The 18350-nt window shown below is 37.8% G+C and overlaps 1 protein-coding gene across 2 annotated transcripts in view; it reads right to left on the bottom strand.

The window, feature by feature from the left end:
- Positions 1-283: 283 nt before the first annotated feature.
- Positions 284-18350, bottom strand: part of WASL (WASP like actin nucleation promoting factor) — a 53386-nt gene continuing 35319 nt past the window's right edge. Inside the window, exons 1-7 of one of the 2 annotated variants that reach the window (XM_049813619.1) lie at positions 15971-16471; positions 14241-14409; positions 10665-10707; positions 10125-10278; positions 6299-6819; positions 4999-5107; positions 284-3007 (exon numbers count right to left, since the gene is read on the bottom strand). In XM_049813619.1, coding sequence (XP_049669576.1) covers positions 2946-3007; positions 4999-5107; positions 6299-6819; positions 10125-10278; positions 10665-10707; positions 14241-14409; positions 15971-16247 — 1335 coding nt within the window. In that variant the 5' untranslated portion in view covers positions 16248-16471 and the 3' untranslated portion in view covers positions 284-2945. Of the gene's footprint in view, positions 3008-4998; positions 5108-6298; positions 6820-10124; positions 10279-10664; positions 10708-14240; positions 14410-15970; positions 16472-18350 lie in introns of those variants that run through there. The other variant, XM_049813617.1, reaches the window with a different exon arrangement.

The following is an 18350-nucleotide window of genomic DNA, read 5'->3' as shown; positions in this document are numbered from 1 at the left end:
TTGCACTTGCCTGCGGCACTAGCTGTTTCCAGGGAGGCTGCTGAGCTGCCGCGAGATCTGCCAGGAGGAGAGGGTGTCACATTCTTACTCATTGTGTTTATTCGCTAGCACAATCCAACTTTCCAGAGACATGAAAACTACTGCGATTTGACAGTGGCTATTTACTGCTTTGTGAACTTGGCTAGGTGACCGAAGTTACTTTTAAAGTGTGTAATCAATATGCAGATCTATTTTAAAAGCTGTGCCACAATTAGCACTTAAAAACCACACAGTTTTACACTAGTTGGGTCAAATTAATTTTATTATGCTCCATGATGAATTGCCACCAGTGCAACATCCTATTCACTGTACATTTCAAAAATTCACATACTAAAAATTTCAGTTCGATAAATGGAAAACTGAATGATTGAGAAGTTCTTACGGATTTCATACGTACAAGTGGCTAGCTGATATTGTCTATGCACATAGAGTGTTGAGATACAAAAGCCTCATGCTAGTTTGTTAATTGCTAAGGCTATCTGGACAGTCATTTAACCAGAATATATAAGAGAGGCCTTCATTACAATGTTTAGCAACAATGCACCAGTATCATGAAATGCTATCTTCTGCTCATAGTGCAAGTGGCGGAGTGCTGAAGCATGCAGTTATGACTAACTTAACTGCCATTGCAGTCTTTATGCCTGAAATTTATCATGTACAAACACTACTTTAAAGTAAATATTAACCTGGACACCACAGAATGTGAGTGTACTTTTTCCATGAAGAAAAAGAAATAGAAAACCCAGAAGCTTTCTTTGGCCAGTATCTACAAATCAAAGTTTTATTCAATCAGGTAACTTCAGAGCTCCCAAAACGTGGAATAGAAGTTTGATTAATGAACTGTGATGCTTAATAGTTAACTATATTACAGAAATTCCAATTCTGGGAACATAACAGCTAAACATATCTAGTAAGTAGCATGTTAGGAAAACCACTAGGCCTCGTTGCTTAATCTTAAAATGCCCTATATGCAATAAAAAATAAGGGAGCAGTGCCAGAAGTTATATGAAAGCCATACAAATATTTTCCTTATACACAAGTTCTTAACTCCACTGCCATTAGCTACCCCAGGCTGCACTTGCACTTGATCCAATGCTCAAGCCATTACAGCAGCAAAGCTAGTAGGAAGTGTTTCTAGCAGCAGAGGGCAATGCAAAAGTTACCGCAAGAAAGTGAGACCACTTGGAAATTTTTTTCCTCAAGTTATGTGCTTAAATTACCCTTAGAAGGAAGTTAGCATCCTCTGAATAATTTAACTACAACCTTACCTCTCCCACTACTTTTCAGCAACTTTCCTTTCTTCTCGTATGACTAAATTAATTCGCTAAAGACTAAGTTATAACTGGGTTAGAAATCCAAGCCGTATCATGCAGGTCCAGCCTGTCAAGATCAGGTCAACACTGGGTTTCAGTCAATACAATTCCGATAACTTAAATTTAGTTTGATAGCTTGACTACAGTCAGAGACCCAGGACACTATGCATTAACTATGCTCCAAATATGACTGACTTAACTAAACATTCCGTGTCAGATAATGTGGTTTTTAAAAAGATTTTCTACCTGAAAGTTACAGTAAGTACAGTAATTAATGCTGCAGATATTAAATACCCACATAGCATAGATTAGTATTTTGTAATAGGCAGATATGCCAATGTTTACTGCACTACAAAGTACAACTTATATAAATGTGCAAGCTGTGAAATGAGAAACCCATTTTCCGTCCACTTACTCAAATACTACTCTTGTGAATCGGGTTCTTGATCTTCATCACAACCCTTGGTCTTAAAGCCAACATACGAAGACAGAATATTGCCATAAAGTTCAGTACTTATTCAAAGTGTATATTCTGAGTTAATGGCTTTTCAACTTTATGGATGTAGGATTGGTGTTTTAGCATTTGTTGTGTACCATAACGCAAAGACTGCAAAGTAATACCACTTATGTTTACTTTATTAATACACCAATGTCCTACAAATTTAAAAAAGTAATTAAACATTATTGAAGCAAGCATTAAACGCAGCCCTTCAGCCTGAAAACCACATAAAATTGATTTTAAAAATAAATCAAACTGTAGCAATTGCCAGCCTCCAGTATAGCCCCCAGTAATTTACACTTCTTCATTCTGAAAGTAAGAGCTGGGAAGGAAAAAAAAAAACAAACCCAAAAAGACTGAACTTGTCTGTATCAAAGATGCTTTTACCACTATTACAATGTAAAGCCACCCTGTTCAGCTTCAGATAGAGTTCCCTAATTGAAGGATTAATTACCACTGCTGTTCAATAGCAGTCAGTATTGCTACAGTTAGGGCAAGGTAATCTTCACAACTAGTTGTGCATTTCTGTAGTGATTTTGTTTTATGTAAAGCATACTGCTAAGATTTGAACTGCAATGTTGTGATGTATTTGAAACCATGCAATAGTATAAACCAGCCTCAACATTCATGTAGCATTGCATTTGAAATGAAGGGGGCTAAATAAACTAAGAGCTGCATCACTTAAAGAACATAGTGCTATACTAGGTTTTAATAAGAAATTTAGATACAGAAAAAGTAGGGTATGAAAATAGTGTTTTCCTTCTTGCATTATAACTAAATTACATTAAGGTTTTTGTCAGTCTCACATATTACATTTAAACTCCCTTATTGATGGAATGGAAAGTATTCACATGTACATGATCATCCAGGTGTAAACTTGCACACATTAACAGGGAGTAGCTTTGTAGAGGATTATGACAAACCTTTACAGATTAAATGAGGTATTGCACAGATTAATAAAAAAGCAAAAGGCAACAAAAATATACAGCAAATTGGTAGAACATTTACATGATAATTTTACAGAATCCATAGACAGAAAGTAGTGTTTAGTATATCATTCACCTTAAAAAATATATATATATAATAATATATGATCAATCATCCCATTCGTCATCATCCTCAAAGTCTTCTTCATCATCTTCATCCTCATCTTCATCTGTTTAAGACAAAAAAAGCAAGTCACTTGCATGCACTGAATTAACATGGAAAAAGTGGTATTGATTTCTCCCACAACTTTCTGAGAACAGAACAATCAGTTCAAGGAGGTCACAACAGTACATTTGGTAATACTCTATTTTAAGATTTCTAGACATGACATTCAGTTTAGATAGGTACTGGCTGAAAGTTGAGTCTAACTTGTTTTCTTTCTCATTCCTTTCCCCAGGTAGGAAAAAAATGTATCTTGTTTTCTGCTATGAGAAAAAGAATCAGAATTTCTCATTTAAAACTTACTACTCTTTCTTAGAAAATGTGAGAGTGGCCAGCTTGTTCCATATTGGGTTTTAAGCTTCAAGGACAGATTAATTTCTGAAACGCAAGAACTTCTTCCCCAGGTTTATTACATAATGGGATAGCTGTTTACTGTACAAGCAGATAAAAAAACCTTTGAGCTAAAGACCATTGTGGTTAATGGAATATTCTAAGCTGTGTAATGCACACCAACTTCAACAGCAATGTTGGTTGTTAACTTTATTCAGCCTTCCACTATTTTTATAGGCAACATAATTTAAAAAATTGTAGCCTGTTAAAATTAAACTACTTATTTGTTAGGCAAGAGCATTTTCTTCTGTCCTGGTTTTAGCTGGGATAGAGTTAATTGTCTTCCTAGTAGCTGGTATAGTGCTTTCTTTTGGGCTCGGTATGAGAAGAATATTGATGACACACTGATGTTTTCAGTTGTTGTTAAGTAATGTTTAGACTAAACTCAAGGATTTTTCAGCTTCTCATGCCCAGCCAGCAAGAAGGCTGGAGGGGTGCAAGAAGTTGGGAGGGAACACAGGCAGGGCAGCTGACCCAAACTGGCCAAAGGGGTATTTCCATACCATATGATGTCATGCCCAGTATATAAACTGGGGGGAGTGGGGCTGGGGGGAACTGCTGCTCAGGAACTAACTGGGCATCAGCCAGCAGGTGGTGAGCAACTGCACTGTGCATCACTTGTATATTCCAATCCTTTTACTATTATTATTGTCATTTTATTATTTTTGTTATCATTATTAGTTTCTTCTTCTCTATTAAACTGTTCTTATCTCAACCCACAAGTTTTACTCCCCTGCCCCGCCCCCCCAATTCTCTCCCCCATCCCACTGGGGCGGGGGGGGGGGGGGGGGGAGTGAGAGAGAGCTGTGTGGTGCTTAGTTGCTGGCTGGGGTTAAACCACTGACACCTTCCCTAGGAAAATGCTGTATGTAGTACCCTTCCAGTATTTAATTTATGTAAGTACCAAAATTGGAGATTACTACATAGGGCAGCAAATCAACAAACTATATTGTACTTAGTCAAATGGTCTGCAGACTGCAACCGTGGTTTTAGTATCAAGGTAAGCTCTGGAAGAAAAATACATCAGAGCCTAAACAGAAGAGATGTAACCAAACAGCTGCACTGCAGTTACTGAACTGCATTTATTACAAGCTGGTATTTGAGAAATGCAAATCCTCTTGCAGCCTTATTTCTTCCAAGCACTGAAGTGTGAAAAGTCGATTCAGTACTAGTGTGGGACTAGTCAAGTAACGCTAGTTATCTGATTATTATCCAGCAGGTGGCACCCAAAGCACAATGGAAGCCACAGTTTTAAGAGCATGAATCTTTTCCAAGTGCTTTGGCTTCGAGAAACAGGAAGCATTAAAAACCTGCCTTCCAAAACATTTTGACAACTTATTTCATCAGACTTCTAGTGGATAAAAATAATTCAGTTAAAAAAAAATCCTTATTAGTAATTTTTAATTCAGTATTACTGCAAACTACACCAGTAATTCAAAGGAGCAGGAAGTAACCATTCAACCCATCACTAAGGGTCTGCCTAGAGCATTCTGTATTGGACTATATGCTGAAATCCATGCTATTTCCCAACAATACTTTATGTCAAATAGAAGCGTTAACTTTTCAAAACCTGACACCGTGAGCTCGCAAAAATTCTATCAGACTCACCTGAAGAATGAATGGCTTTGCTCCTTTTCTGCATAACTTCCATTAATGCACCCACAATTCCTGAGGTGGGTGCAGGTGTAGGTGGTGCACTCTCCTGACCATCAGATACCTTGGAAAAAAGGATACAGTAGAAAGATGCAATTAGCAAAACAGAACCGATAAAATTCAAGACAAACTTTCTTATAAGATTAATGAGTTTATTTTCAGCCAGAAGGAAGAGTGAAACTGCAGTTTGTTTCTTCAGCTCAGGCTAAGTTATTTATACAGAAGTCAACCTTTCCTCTTTTGCCATATGATACAACTGTAGTTAGTCCATACTCAATATTAAATATTTCAGCTCTGACTATCATGAAGTGAATGCTCAGCTAAAGGAAAGCTTCTTAATATGGTTGTACAAGCATGACCTGTGTGGCTGCAGAATCATTATTTATTTTACTGTTGGTATATACCACAAAATATTTTTTCTTGTTTGGGCTTGTTAACCAGGTCTGCTTTCTTTGGATTGATAATCCCTGCTGAAAGTAATAGACTTTGATACTGCATCCCTGTAATGGCAAATAAATATTAACATGCCCTCACACTTTTTACATCAGAAGCCTCAAGTGCAGAAGAGTCCCGTCCCACCCCCCCCAAAAAAGAAAAAAAAAAAAAAAAAGACCTACAGGCAGAATTATTTTGAAGATATTCAGTGACATCAAGAAAAAATAGTAATAGTAATAGCCTGATAGCCTGAGCTGCAGCAGGAACAGCAGAGGCATACCCCATGGGTGGCACTTTTCCAGACTCAGGCAGCCACCTCCTTACAAGCCTCAACATCTGCAGACCACAGGTCCATTTTAAGATGGGCAGGGGGGAGAAGACAGACAGACCGAAAGAAAGAAGAAGAAAAAAAAAATCTAGTGTTTGCCTTCCACTGCCATTACTGCTGAACTCATCCCCTGCAGTTGTTTAGATGATTTTACTGAAGTATTCAGGAGACCATCAATCTTTCATAGTTCTTGCAAACATTCTTTACAGCCACAGTATTGTGATATCATCATCATTGTAGCATTTATGCTTAAAGCTTTACTGAAAAGTGAGCAGCGAGCTTGAAAGAAGGATAACTTCATGCACCAATACTCATCTACAGCAAATATGTGTTCTAAGCATTTTCTCAGTACTACTGTTTAAAGCATCAATTCAAAAACCCTAAAAGTTATGATTCAGCTCAAACCAGAGCCACAGTGTACCGTTCACACTGCAGCACTGCAGCCATCTGCAGGTCCCTAGGGAACACAGGCGAGAAGCAGCTTTTACTCACAGATTTCAGCTGTATACCCTGTCGTATCTGGTCTAACAGTGCATCTCTTCCTGAGCAGGACACTGGTCGACTGTTCTGTTCTACTTTCTTTAACTGAGCCCCTTCTCTGATTTGATCCAAGAGTGCTGCTTTGTTTCCTGCAGGAACTGGAAGCTGGTGATCAGCCTCTGAAGGAAGGCCTGGTGGTGGAGGCGGACCAGGAGGGGGTGGAGGAGGAGGAGGTGGTGGAGGAACAGATGACCCACTTGTGGGTGGTGGTGGCGGAGGAGGAGGGCCGGAGGGTGCGGATGAGGAATGCACTGGTGGCGGCGGAGGATACATCCTGTTGGGAGGAGGCGGGGGCACTGCTGCACCAGGTCGAGATGGCGGTGGAGGTGGAGGTGCCGCCGTGGGAGCTCTGGAAGGAGGTGGTGGTGGTGCCCCTCGGCCCCTGGCCGGGGGGGGAGGAGGGCCAGTGCTATGGGGAGGTGGTGGTGGCGGTGGTGGGGGTCCTCCTCTGCACGGCGGGGGCGGAGGTGGAGCTGAAATGAAACAAACCAATTTACAATTACTTGCTACTCAATACCCGTAAGCCTTTCAGAGACTAGCAGAAAGAGGAAAAAGGCTTCGCCTTGCCTTTTGCAAGGATCTCTGTGCCTGTGCAAACTCTACCAATTCTGGATGAAGCTGACGACAGCTGAATGTAAGCTACGCTTATAGGAATGCAAACCAAGTCAAATATAGCCCCTACGTCTGTGGTGTATTTTGTAAAAGAATCAACACTGCAAGAAGCAGGTGCGGTACATAAAAAGACTACTGAAGTTGCAAAACAACCTTGGTCATTAATTTTGGTTTGGTCCTATGGTAGTAATTTTCTTCATAATCTGAGTGTATTTTAAGTCAGTGTTTCAATTTCTCATGACAAAATACAGAAAAAAATTTCAAAAGAATCCGCTAAAATTTTGTTGAGCTAGGGCAGAAAGCAAGAGAAAGAGGTTTTAGAAAATACACTTAAAGTGAAGCACAGAATTTCCACTTTATAAACTATCCATTATTTAGGGAATTACAGAGGCAAATATTTTTGAAGTAACATCTTCTAGTAACAAAAAAAACCCTACTAATACATTATGATGCAACATAAAGTGACTCTTAATCCCTTTTACTAAGAATCAGTTCCAACAGTATCTTTATGGCTGGGACTGTAGAAAGGAAACAACTTCAGGGCTACCTCAACACAGGATTATTTCTATATGAAGTGGCCTTAAAATGTACTTGCTCTGCTAATGGCATTTTAAATAGCACCGTTTCATTTCCGCTTCCATTAAGCATCTAATGGCTTATGGTACTTTAGGTTGCATGGTTGTTGCACGTAACTACTTAACGATCCAGGTGCCATGATACAGCTAAGAAAATTCATATTTGATTTCATATGCTTTGATAACAAAAAAGGTATTGCACACAAGAAGATATTTCTTTACCTCTTTGATTATGTCCTTCCTGTTACGTACTGAGAAAGCAGGCTGTCTGCACTAGAATACAGAAGGCATATCCCTAAAAAAGAGATTTTGAGGAAGCAGGACACTAGTGCCTCAGTGCCTCCTTCCCTGCTCATCTTAGAGAAACATACCCCTCCTAAAATTGCGTGTTACATTCTTAATTTCCACAAACTGCTGGGTTTTTTCCATCCCTTCAAAAGAACAACATGGGGAGAATCTCCTCTCAAACTTCATGTATTTTCCAAGAGATATACTGCCAACACTCCTCATCTAAAAAAATCCCACCGCTTTTTGGCTGATATGACTGTAGTTTTCTTTTCGGCCATTGGAGGCCAGTATTTTCAAATGTAACTTACTCAGAAAGCACTACAGACAGTTTTTGTGTATTACTAGAAAGATACACAACATGGTCATGGTCCAGACTCTGTAGTGTCTGTGCATTCTGAACACAAGGTTTAAGTTTTCTTGTGGGAAAGAGGTTTATCTGCATCATATCTAGAGAGATAAGCCACATCCAATCTGTGGAAACAGAGTTCAGGAGTTTTTATAAGGTGTCATGGTTTAACCCCAGCCAGCAACTCAATTGAAGTGAAATGAGGCAGGAGGAGGAGCAAGGAGGGAGCACCATTACTTCATCCTCTCTCCCTTCTCCCCGAAACAGATGGTACAAGCAAAAACAAGAAAACAATTTAGTTTTTTATAAATGCACATTATTCTGTACATCACTAACAACAAAAAAAGTTTTTTAAATCTTCTATTGATGGCATTGTCACTAAAAAAAAAAAAAAAAACAAACCAAAAAAAAAACCAAACCCCAAAACCCAACAGTACCAAAACTAGGGAAAGGGCAGGAAAAACAGCAAAGTAACTTCTGTCCGACTGACACAGAACGATGTGTCTGCAACTCTCTAGTCAGCATTCTAGCAGGGTGAATATGTAAGCACAGAAATTCTTGCAATAAACACAGAAAAATGTATTTCAGTTGAGAAAGAACACTTCAAACAGCAGTAAAGCCTACACATCAAGTAACATAATTGCGGATAAACCCACTGGAATATTTTATCTACCTCTATCAAAAAGCACAGAGGTAGATTATTATCATGCATGTTAAAGATGAGGCAGCTTTTCTTTCAATTGCATACATGCAAGTGGCCGTAACGTGAAGTTAACACATACGTAATAGAAAAATAGACATTTTTAAAGTATTTTAAACTAGTCATAAGACTCCAATGCAAGTCTTCTCAATCCAATTTTATGGTCAGCAGTCTGGGATCAACAACTCCATAAACATTTAAACAGAGTTAAGCTTATATAACGAAACTGACAGATTTCTTACTGAGAAAAAAAAATCATAACTGAAATTTTGTTTGCAATTTAACTAAGAAGTTTGACTATAATTTTTAGTATTGCAGTCAAACAAATGTGGACTAAGGTTTCTTGTCTAGGAAAGAAATCACACAGCAGCATGAATATTTTGAAGCATATGCTTAGATGCCAGCTCAAATACATACCGCTCCACCGCGGGGGACCTAAGAAATAAATGTAACAAGTCATTGTACCCTAAATGTGTATCTCTTCAGTCACTCGAACAATTTATTCGTTAGTTTCAAACTGCTGTAATTTCAATGGCATTTATATCCTGTTTCTCTTGAGAAGTGTTCTAGGCAAATTTTTTAAAGTTTGACATTGGCAGTGTAATTTTCAGACTGACTTATGTTCCACTAGATAATGCATCAGCTGAGATCACATTTACATGTTAGGCAGGAAATAGCTTATTTGAGAATTTTCTTGCAGCAGAAGCCTGCTCAAAACTAGCACTTTTTACTTTAAAAATAGAAAAAACCCACCTTAAAAACTTTATGTAAGATATGCAGGTCTCTAGCTGCTGCAAGGCTCATTAACACAGTGCTGCCAGGGTAAATGGGCACCATACGTACACCCGTCAGCCAGCCATATACTACTACCATAACTGACAACAGCAATATGGCTTCTAAGATCTTAATTATCTGTAAGATTGAGATTATAAATAAATAAGCAACATACACAGTCTGAAAAACCTGTACCAAACATACTGCATTACTTTGCAGTCAGACTAAGTGTTACTGGAAAGTACTTAACTGACATAGGTAAGAACCTTATTCTTTTAGGGAACAAGTTCTCTCATGGGTCATGCATGAACATTTTTACATAGTGCATGGTGTACAGAAACATTATGAAATCCAGTGCAACTGCAGTGACATGAAGTTCAGAGAAGAGAATCAAAAATCGTTCATCATCAACAGCTTCTACTCTAATCCTTAAGGCAAAAAAATGCCCTGCGAATTTTTACATGGAAATAAAACGAATCCCACCTTGTCTGCGCAGTTCATTTTTAACAGCTTCCACACCTCCTGTTTTTTCAATGAAATCATATATGACCTTTGAAGTTTCTTTGTCTTTTAGTTGAGCTTCTGAAATTCCACACATATCAAACAGGTTTTTCAGTTCTGGGTCTAAGTTGTTCACCTGCAAGTCAGACACATTAGTTTTAAGTAGCTTGAAACAGAAGAATTTTTAAAAATATCATTTGTATTGGAAAAAAACCACAAACCATGTAGGTAAAAGGAATAGCAAAGCCAAGTACGTGTCTCTGGGTTGACTTTTCAGTCAGAAAGGACTATTTCAGGAGAGGTAAGTACAAAGTTTTGCATCTTTTCCCCTCAATCCCGGATCCCTCCTATTCCCTTTCCAATCCAACATCTATGTTTGCATCATATTATAAAAATCACAATTTATAACTATTTTAATGTACAGTGAACTTTTTATTTAATGCCAATCTTCATAACTTACATGAAAAAGCCTCAAAAGCTTTTAACCATTCAGTGTCTTAAATAACTTATTAAATTACTTACATCAAAACCTGTGTTTGGATCCCAACCAACATGTCCAATGTGTCTAAAAAAGCAAAAAAGTCCATTTAATCAGCATAAAAAGGACCTTGTTAACTAAAGTGACAGGACACCAAGATAACTGGAGATTACTACCAGCTTCTACCTCCACTCTCATTAAGATACTAAGCAATTCTTACTCCTCAGCGCCCCACTTAAGAACAGAATAGTAAAACTTTCTTTACTCCCACTTTTTGTCTTGCGTCAGAAAGACCAAGAGGGGAAGCAATTTCCCCCCTTAGGTTATGGTCTGTGGCAAAACATAAAGGCTCCAAGCCACCCTGTGGTGCACAGGGATGGTGATGGAAAGACTGCACAGAGATCAAGGAAGGAGTTTAGCCTTTATATAGTAACTAGACTTCAAGCTACTGCCAAAGTCTTCAGCATCATGTAGCTGGAAGATCTCCTCCTCCCCCTCATCACTGTTTGTTCTCTCATCACGCTTCTCCCATTCACTTCTTCAAAGAAAAGTCAGGGCTGTTTTCAGTTGCCAACTTCCTAAGCTTCTAGTAGCCATTTCACGTGGCTACTAAAGTATTATTTTATGTAATACTATAATCAGCTGAAAAGGCAGAAGAGTTTGTGCCCCTCCAAACTACTTCATCCAACTGCTGTCGGCTGTAGAAGACAGAACCATAAACTTACACGCACTCCACGTTTTGGATTTCTTTTTGCCAATGGCCAGTTCTAAAAACTCAGAGTCTTCAGGAAGTCCAACTCAGGGTTTTAAAAATGTCAGGTGAGATATTAGTATCTGACACAGTTGACACAGTTTAGCATAAGCTTGTCAAATTACAAGGAATGTTTCATTGTCCTTATACAGTGCCTAGTGCAATAGACCTTGTATTCTTGCTTGGGTCTGTCAGTACCACCAACAGCACAAGTTTTCTTAACGAGAATACTGAAGCTCAATGATCAATTTTGGTTTTGGTGTAACTATGATTAGTCAACTACTTAGTTTGAGGGGCAAGAAGAAAAGTAAAAGATCTGGTTTAAAATGACATTATGCTACAGAAAAGGCAAAAAAGGAAATGCCCCTGTTTTGCCTAAATATTTAAATGCCTTTCACTACCAAAATATGGAATGATTTATTGATTACAGAATTCTGGATGTTAAGCTACAGCTTGCTTCACATAAATTAGACATGCATTTCCTAATACATAGTCTCATATCCGATTGTAATGTACTAACTGGCATATGTAAATTGATAGAAATTTACCAGCCAATACAATCTTACCCACATTTCTGCATATCTGTGCAACTCAGGATGTTCTTTTAAAAGGTTGTGAGCATACAACTCAGAGCTTAGTGCACTTAATTGATATTAAAGTTTATATGGAGTAGTGTTAGCATTATTTCTCATTTATTTTTCATCCCTCAGAGTAAGGTAAGTTACTTGTACACACTAACATACTTGTTTTCAGAGGGCTTTTCAATGAAAATGCATAATTACCAGGTAACTGCAACTCTCACATTACTTAAAGGAATGTATACAGCAGTAAGTTATACTAATGTTAAGTAGAGTTTGATTTTTGTTTTGCTCAGAACACTGGAAGTCCACATCTGTCTAACAGAAGGCATTTAAAAAGTTTTATCTACTGATTGCAACTTTGTTACTGTTTGTTTATGCCAGATCAATGTTGGTCTTCAGCAGTATCACAGCTCAAGTTATATAAAAGTTATCCTACTGGCATATTTGCCTAACAATAGCAAACACCAGTTCTCTTATGTTTGTACAAAAACAGCAGTTAAAGTATCTTACGTAGTAAGATGACACATGGCCACACTCTACAGGAAACTTAACTAGACCTTAAGCAGAACAAAATAGACTTTCCATCTTCTTTTGCAAAGGTTCACCACTTACAATTTAATGTTACATTTAATGACACTAGAATGTATCTTCTGTTTGAACTTCATTAAGTATTTAATCATCTTATTCTCAGCTTTTCTAGGTCAGAACCTGGTAGATAGACATTATAAGCAAAGCTTCAAATTCATTTTATATCTATCCTGCTGCACAACCCTTTCCACAAATTCAGATCAGAGGTAAGACACATTAATGCATATCATTATTTGCAATTCTGTCAGTGCATGCCGAAATCTGCATCAGTAGAGCTTCAACAGTGACCAGCTACCAATCACATTTCATTTTTCTTAGTTTCACTCTTCCTTCTTTTCTGCATTTTACAGTTTAAGTGATACCAACAGATGCAGCACTTCGCTGATACTCAGATGAGAAAGAACATGGTTGATGTCTGATTTGTCTACGCAGTCTGGCTAAGGAAGCATTTTAGCCCATCTCTCCTTTTACTCTCTGTTCGCTATCCCATTCTACAGAGCACTCCTTCAAAACACTGTGCAGTAGCATTACTTTAACTGGTAATACCAGTATTACTTTTATGGAGTTTTATTCTGGGAAAGTACATCAGTGGAAGTGATGCAAAACAATGGTTCAAAAGAACAAGACATTCACTTGGCATGTAAACCTCACACTGATTTTCTAATACTTCATAGAAATTAACATTTCCTGTAACTAATTCAAGCTCTTTAAATTCCTGTTGCTTTAGCAAATGAAGTACACTTTTTTTTAAAGGCAGAAGATTAAAATCATAGAATCATAGAATGGTTTGGGTTGGAAGGGACCTTAAAGATCATCTAGTTCCAACCCCCCTGCCACAGGCAGGGACACCTTCCACTAGACCAGGTTGCTCAAAGCCCCATCCACCCTGGTCTTGGACACTTCCAGGGATGGGGGGACATCCACAGCCTCTCTGGGCAGCCTGTGCCAGTGCCTCACCACCCTCACAGTGAAGAACTTCTTCGTTACATCCAAGCTAAATCTACCCAAATACCAAATTATAGTTCAGGAAAACAATAGTTAATTCAGTAAAGTGACCAAACCCAAGTTTCATGAAAGTGAAGCTTAAAATGATACACCATAACTATCCTAAGAGATTGAAGATACTTAAGAAACAGTATTAGAAAAAACCTAACCCATTCCTAAGAGGTGTATACATGCACACTGTACTTTCATCACAAGATATGGGTACTAGCAGACATATCAGAATAAGTAAGTTTGTAAACAGAAAGCCAGAGATAAAAATATGGCTATGTCATTTCTGCTATTATGACAAATCAGGACCCACATGTGTATTCTGCATGACAAAGCACTGCTAAGCAGGCACAGCTGTGAGAATAATAGTGTTAAGAGTTGACCATTGAGGTTGAATATGAGTCTGCACTGAGCTGACTGCTTCAATAAGGCATCTCTATGCAACTAAATTGTTTTCTAAGCTATTTTAGGATAGCAAGTTACTTTTTGTTTACAGCTGCAGTAAACTCCTCACCTGTGTATAAGCTAACTTGCTTTTAAACCCTGCAGCATTCCAGCTAGCATTCACCGTAGTTCAGGTTACACACAACAGTCACACATTCAAGTCTTGAGCATGTGCAAGTATAATTGACACAAACCCCGCCCCCCAAACCAATAAAAAACCCCCACCCACCAAAACCCAAATCCAGATTAAAAAAAGTCCTTACTGGAAATTAGATGGCGTTCCAATATCTGCCTTTGTCAATCTTCTCTTTTTAGTTTTTCCTTTCTTCTTTTCTTTGGTATATGAAATATTATTGACTTGTGGAGTATAAAATCTGTTTGTTGTAATTTCTGGGTTTTTGATATCAACAGTTGCCATTGGTAGATTTGGGCCTGTGAAGGTAAGGTACAGGATTTCTACTTTTGTGTTTCAACATAGCCATATTTAACCCACAAACTTTTGAGTGGTAAAATACTTGCACTGTAGCCATAGGTCTACATGCCACATGCATCCAGCTGGGTTCTGGATATCAGACACATAGACTAAGTTATTTGCCAAAGGAAGGAAAAAAAAAAAAAGTTGCTAGAGCAGAGCAATGGCAGAAAAATTTTCTAAACTAGAATTTGTTTTTTTGAAAATTTGGCAGAGAAAGCCTTTGTAAACTAAAGAGTTTTCATGTGCACAGAACACATGGAATGAGGCACATTAAAGTACAGCATAGCTACAATCCTAGACAAGATCAAAGAAGTGAGTGTCATAAACAGTAACACCCAGGACACCATTACCTTTGCAGCACAGTAAACAGATCTTAAAGGAGAGGGAACCTTTACTTAATAAGGCCCAAGTGGGAATGTTTTCTGCCACTGCACACAGAACCTGAACATAACAAGAACTTCAGAAGTTATCAATTAAAATAAGACTCATGCATACAGCCTTACTGGGCAGATGATAAAAAGTCTAATTAGACTTTGATAAATCTGAACCTTATCTTGACACTATTTTTTATAACTGCATTTTGTATGGATAATTCAAAGCTCTCTAAGCATTCTGAAAGAACAAGCCTTAGATTTCACAGTCCAAAGTCCAAATCAGAAAGGAGAAGCAGACAATACAATGGATAACACAGCTGACATCCTTAGTTTAGCACCTCAGTGGGAAGCACCTAGTACTGGCCAGAACAAGAAACAAGAACAGAAACACGACACTGGGCTAGACAAAACTTATCTAAAAACATATGACAACTCCTATGTTCCTGTAATAGTCTTAAATCACAAGATTTAAAATTACATTGAAGCTGCAGGAAGAGGAGTTTCTAAAGTGTTTTCTGCTAAGCAGAAATGCTTTGATCTAGAGATATTGTGACCTAGACAACTGTCCTTTGAGAATACCAAAGCACGAACTGGCCACATACAACTATGCAAAACAACTTGCATTGTTACAGTTCCACTTAAAGTTAGCATTAAATTTACTAATCATCAAATATTATCAACCCAAAACATAACAAGTGGAGTTAAGTAAAATCTTCAGGATGAATTGAAAATTACAGTCTTAATTTTATTAGATACAAAACCAAAACCACTGTAGGAGTTCACTTTCACTTTAATAATCTATTATATTTTCTCGATTATATTGTCTGTATTTTCACCTATTATATTGATATTTGTAGTTTCAACAGCTGTACTGATGTTCAAAAAGAAACACGTATCTTTGCAATGCTAGAAGATCATGATATTCTTTTCACAATTCCTACCAGTCCTTGAAAATGCACCTTTTTGAATGTAAAATCCTGAACTAACTATACATGGTTTTAGCCATGTAAAGCAGCAGCCATTTGCAAATTGAAGTTTTATTCAGCTGAGCTCAAATTGAGGATTGATAGCCTGATTCCTTCATACTAATAATATTCATACAAGAGATCACAGTAAACTCTTAAAAGATGAAAATTTTTCTTACCGTCAGGTTTAGACCTTAGATGTCCACGAGGAATAAAAGAACCTTGGAAAGAATTGTACTCTTCTAGAACTGCCATATTTATATCCAGTAAAATTTTCCCCATCATAAGACATGCACCTTCCCCATCAGGTGTAGACAGCTCAATAAATGAAGATGACAGAGGCATATAGAGCTCATCATTAGGAAGCACCTGACAGTACAGTGGCCTTAAGCATCCACCGTTATCAAGATCTGCGACATCTCCAGAAGGGGCTCCAGAAAATGTAGTACAGAACATTTTGAAATGTTAATTCTATGAAATTCTCTGTGTTCTATTTAGAACCTCTCTAGGCATCTGTCCCAGACTACAGACAGTGCTACAATAAATGCAAACTGTACTAGTTAACAGCTGAAACAAAATTCTGCCACATGGTTCTTAAAGATTTCCTCAAAACCTAATTCTCTGACAAATCCTTGTTTCATCCAGAACTTCACCAAGAGGTCAGTTCAACTACAATAACTCTTCTTTATTTGCATAAAGAGACCTAGCTATTACCAATGAGTAGAACATAAATCCCAGGAAATTACAGACTAATACATTTTACATAACTGTTAATGCCAATTTGATTTTAATCCTGCAATTCTACAAAAAAAAAAATCTTTAATCTGTACCATTGAAAACGTCATATGAAAAGACAGAATGCTTTTTCCATGCAGCTTCAATATATGCAGAAAATCCAGACAAACAAGCCCCACTAAAACAAAATTCCCCACAGTATTTCAAACATGGATCATGTGAGTACAGAAGTGTGACTGTTCTTGTTTTTCAATTTTAAAGGTAATTATGCATTGATACTCAGTACAAAAAAACAGGTGTTCCTTTTTTTCCCCAATAGACTTTCACTGCATATGGAGAGTAAAACAAAAACCAGCTGATATTACAACAGTTGTTTCCCAGTTACCTGCTGATAGTATGTATCTGCTCTGGTCTGAGTTCCAAATGCTGAAATGCAGAGGCTACAACCCATGCCCTGAGTATGTCTCACCTGTGACTCCAGAAGGCACGAACACACCTAACTTTTTGCCAGCAGAGAAGCCAGACTTTACAGAATTTGACAGAATCAGAAAAGGTAGACAGACAGGTCGCGAAAGAATACATGGACTTCCAGTGAAACAGTTTACTAAAAAAGCAGAGATGCTCAGAGCTTTGACTAGTGATTATAAACCTAAAACATTGGGCAAAGCTATGTATTCCACAGAATATTCAACATAAAGGCATAGGATCAATGAACACAAGTTTAGTATGTGGTATTTTTCTCAAAAAAATGTTGTTGCCTGAGGTATTAGAGGATTAATTATGAGAGTATTTTAAGCACAGAAGTTTTAGCATAGTTCTCTTAAATCTTATTCCAATCACAGATAGTGAACTAGACAAACAAATTGTTTGTGTTACTGTTGGTAACATTTACAGTAGAGACAAAGGCTAAATTTTTTTGTGGTAGGTGGCACTACACAGTCACCACTTTTAATTCCCAACTACTCTGCAGACATTAGGGATGCAATGCTTAGGTGAGCAGAAGCAAATGTCACTCAAGAGGCAGAACAGTTAAAATCTTCTGAAAGCTCAGAAAAGCTGGTAACATCATCATGGATGGTATTACTATGACTGAAAACTAAACAACCCAGTCCCAGTTGAAGGAATCAATACTCAAAATGCCTGGCCTAAACTGCTGATTGCTTGAACTTCCTCAAAACTTAACATTTATGAAAAAGGAAGAGTAATTACTTGAGAAGTATGCCACACGAGAGAGGCTTTATTTGGATATAAAAGACATCAGTAATTCCCATAATTCAGGATTACTTAAGGATTATTTATTTTGGTAAGCTACCGAGACACTTGGATGTCTTGTTCAGTACAAATTTAAGACTACCTCCTCAGGCCATAAGGGGACCTCAGATGATCAGTTGCCTATACACTTGCTCAAGCAGCAAACTAACACACACAGTGATACGACCTATGATCTGGATTACCAACAGAAATATCACAGGAGAAATCACTTTTTAACTTGTGTGAATTCAGAACTACAGAGTCAAAACTTCATATTCTTTGATGTGCATTTTTCACTTGCTTTTAGAACAGATGGCAAAAAGTTTTTGGATCAAATGGAAACAGTTTTGACTCCTTCCACCAATTTAATGAGATGATCTCCTGAAGAACATGGATCTTCATGGCAGTGAGATGTATTTCCGAGGGGCAAACTGATTCAAATAATCCTTCTTCATGCAAACATAAGTTTAATATTGACAAACATATGACCAAAAGGCTACATTACAAAGTTAGCCAGATACTTTATGGATGTTTTAGGAAATCAGTCATCATTATGCCTGCCTGTAGACAAAT

This window comes from Accipiter gentilis, chromosome 11 (genome assembly GCF_929443795.1).
Source record: "Accipiter gentilis chromosome 11, bAccGen1.1, whole genome shotgun sequence".
In the NCBI taxonomy this organism is placed as follows: Eukaryota; Metazoa; Chordata; class Aves; order Accipitriformes; family Accipitridae; genus Astur; species Astur gentilis.
Note: the sequence above shows the minus strand (reverse complement) of the source record. Positions and strands in the feature narration are given on the sequence as shown.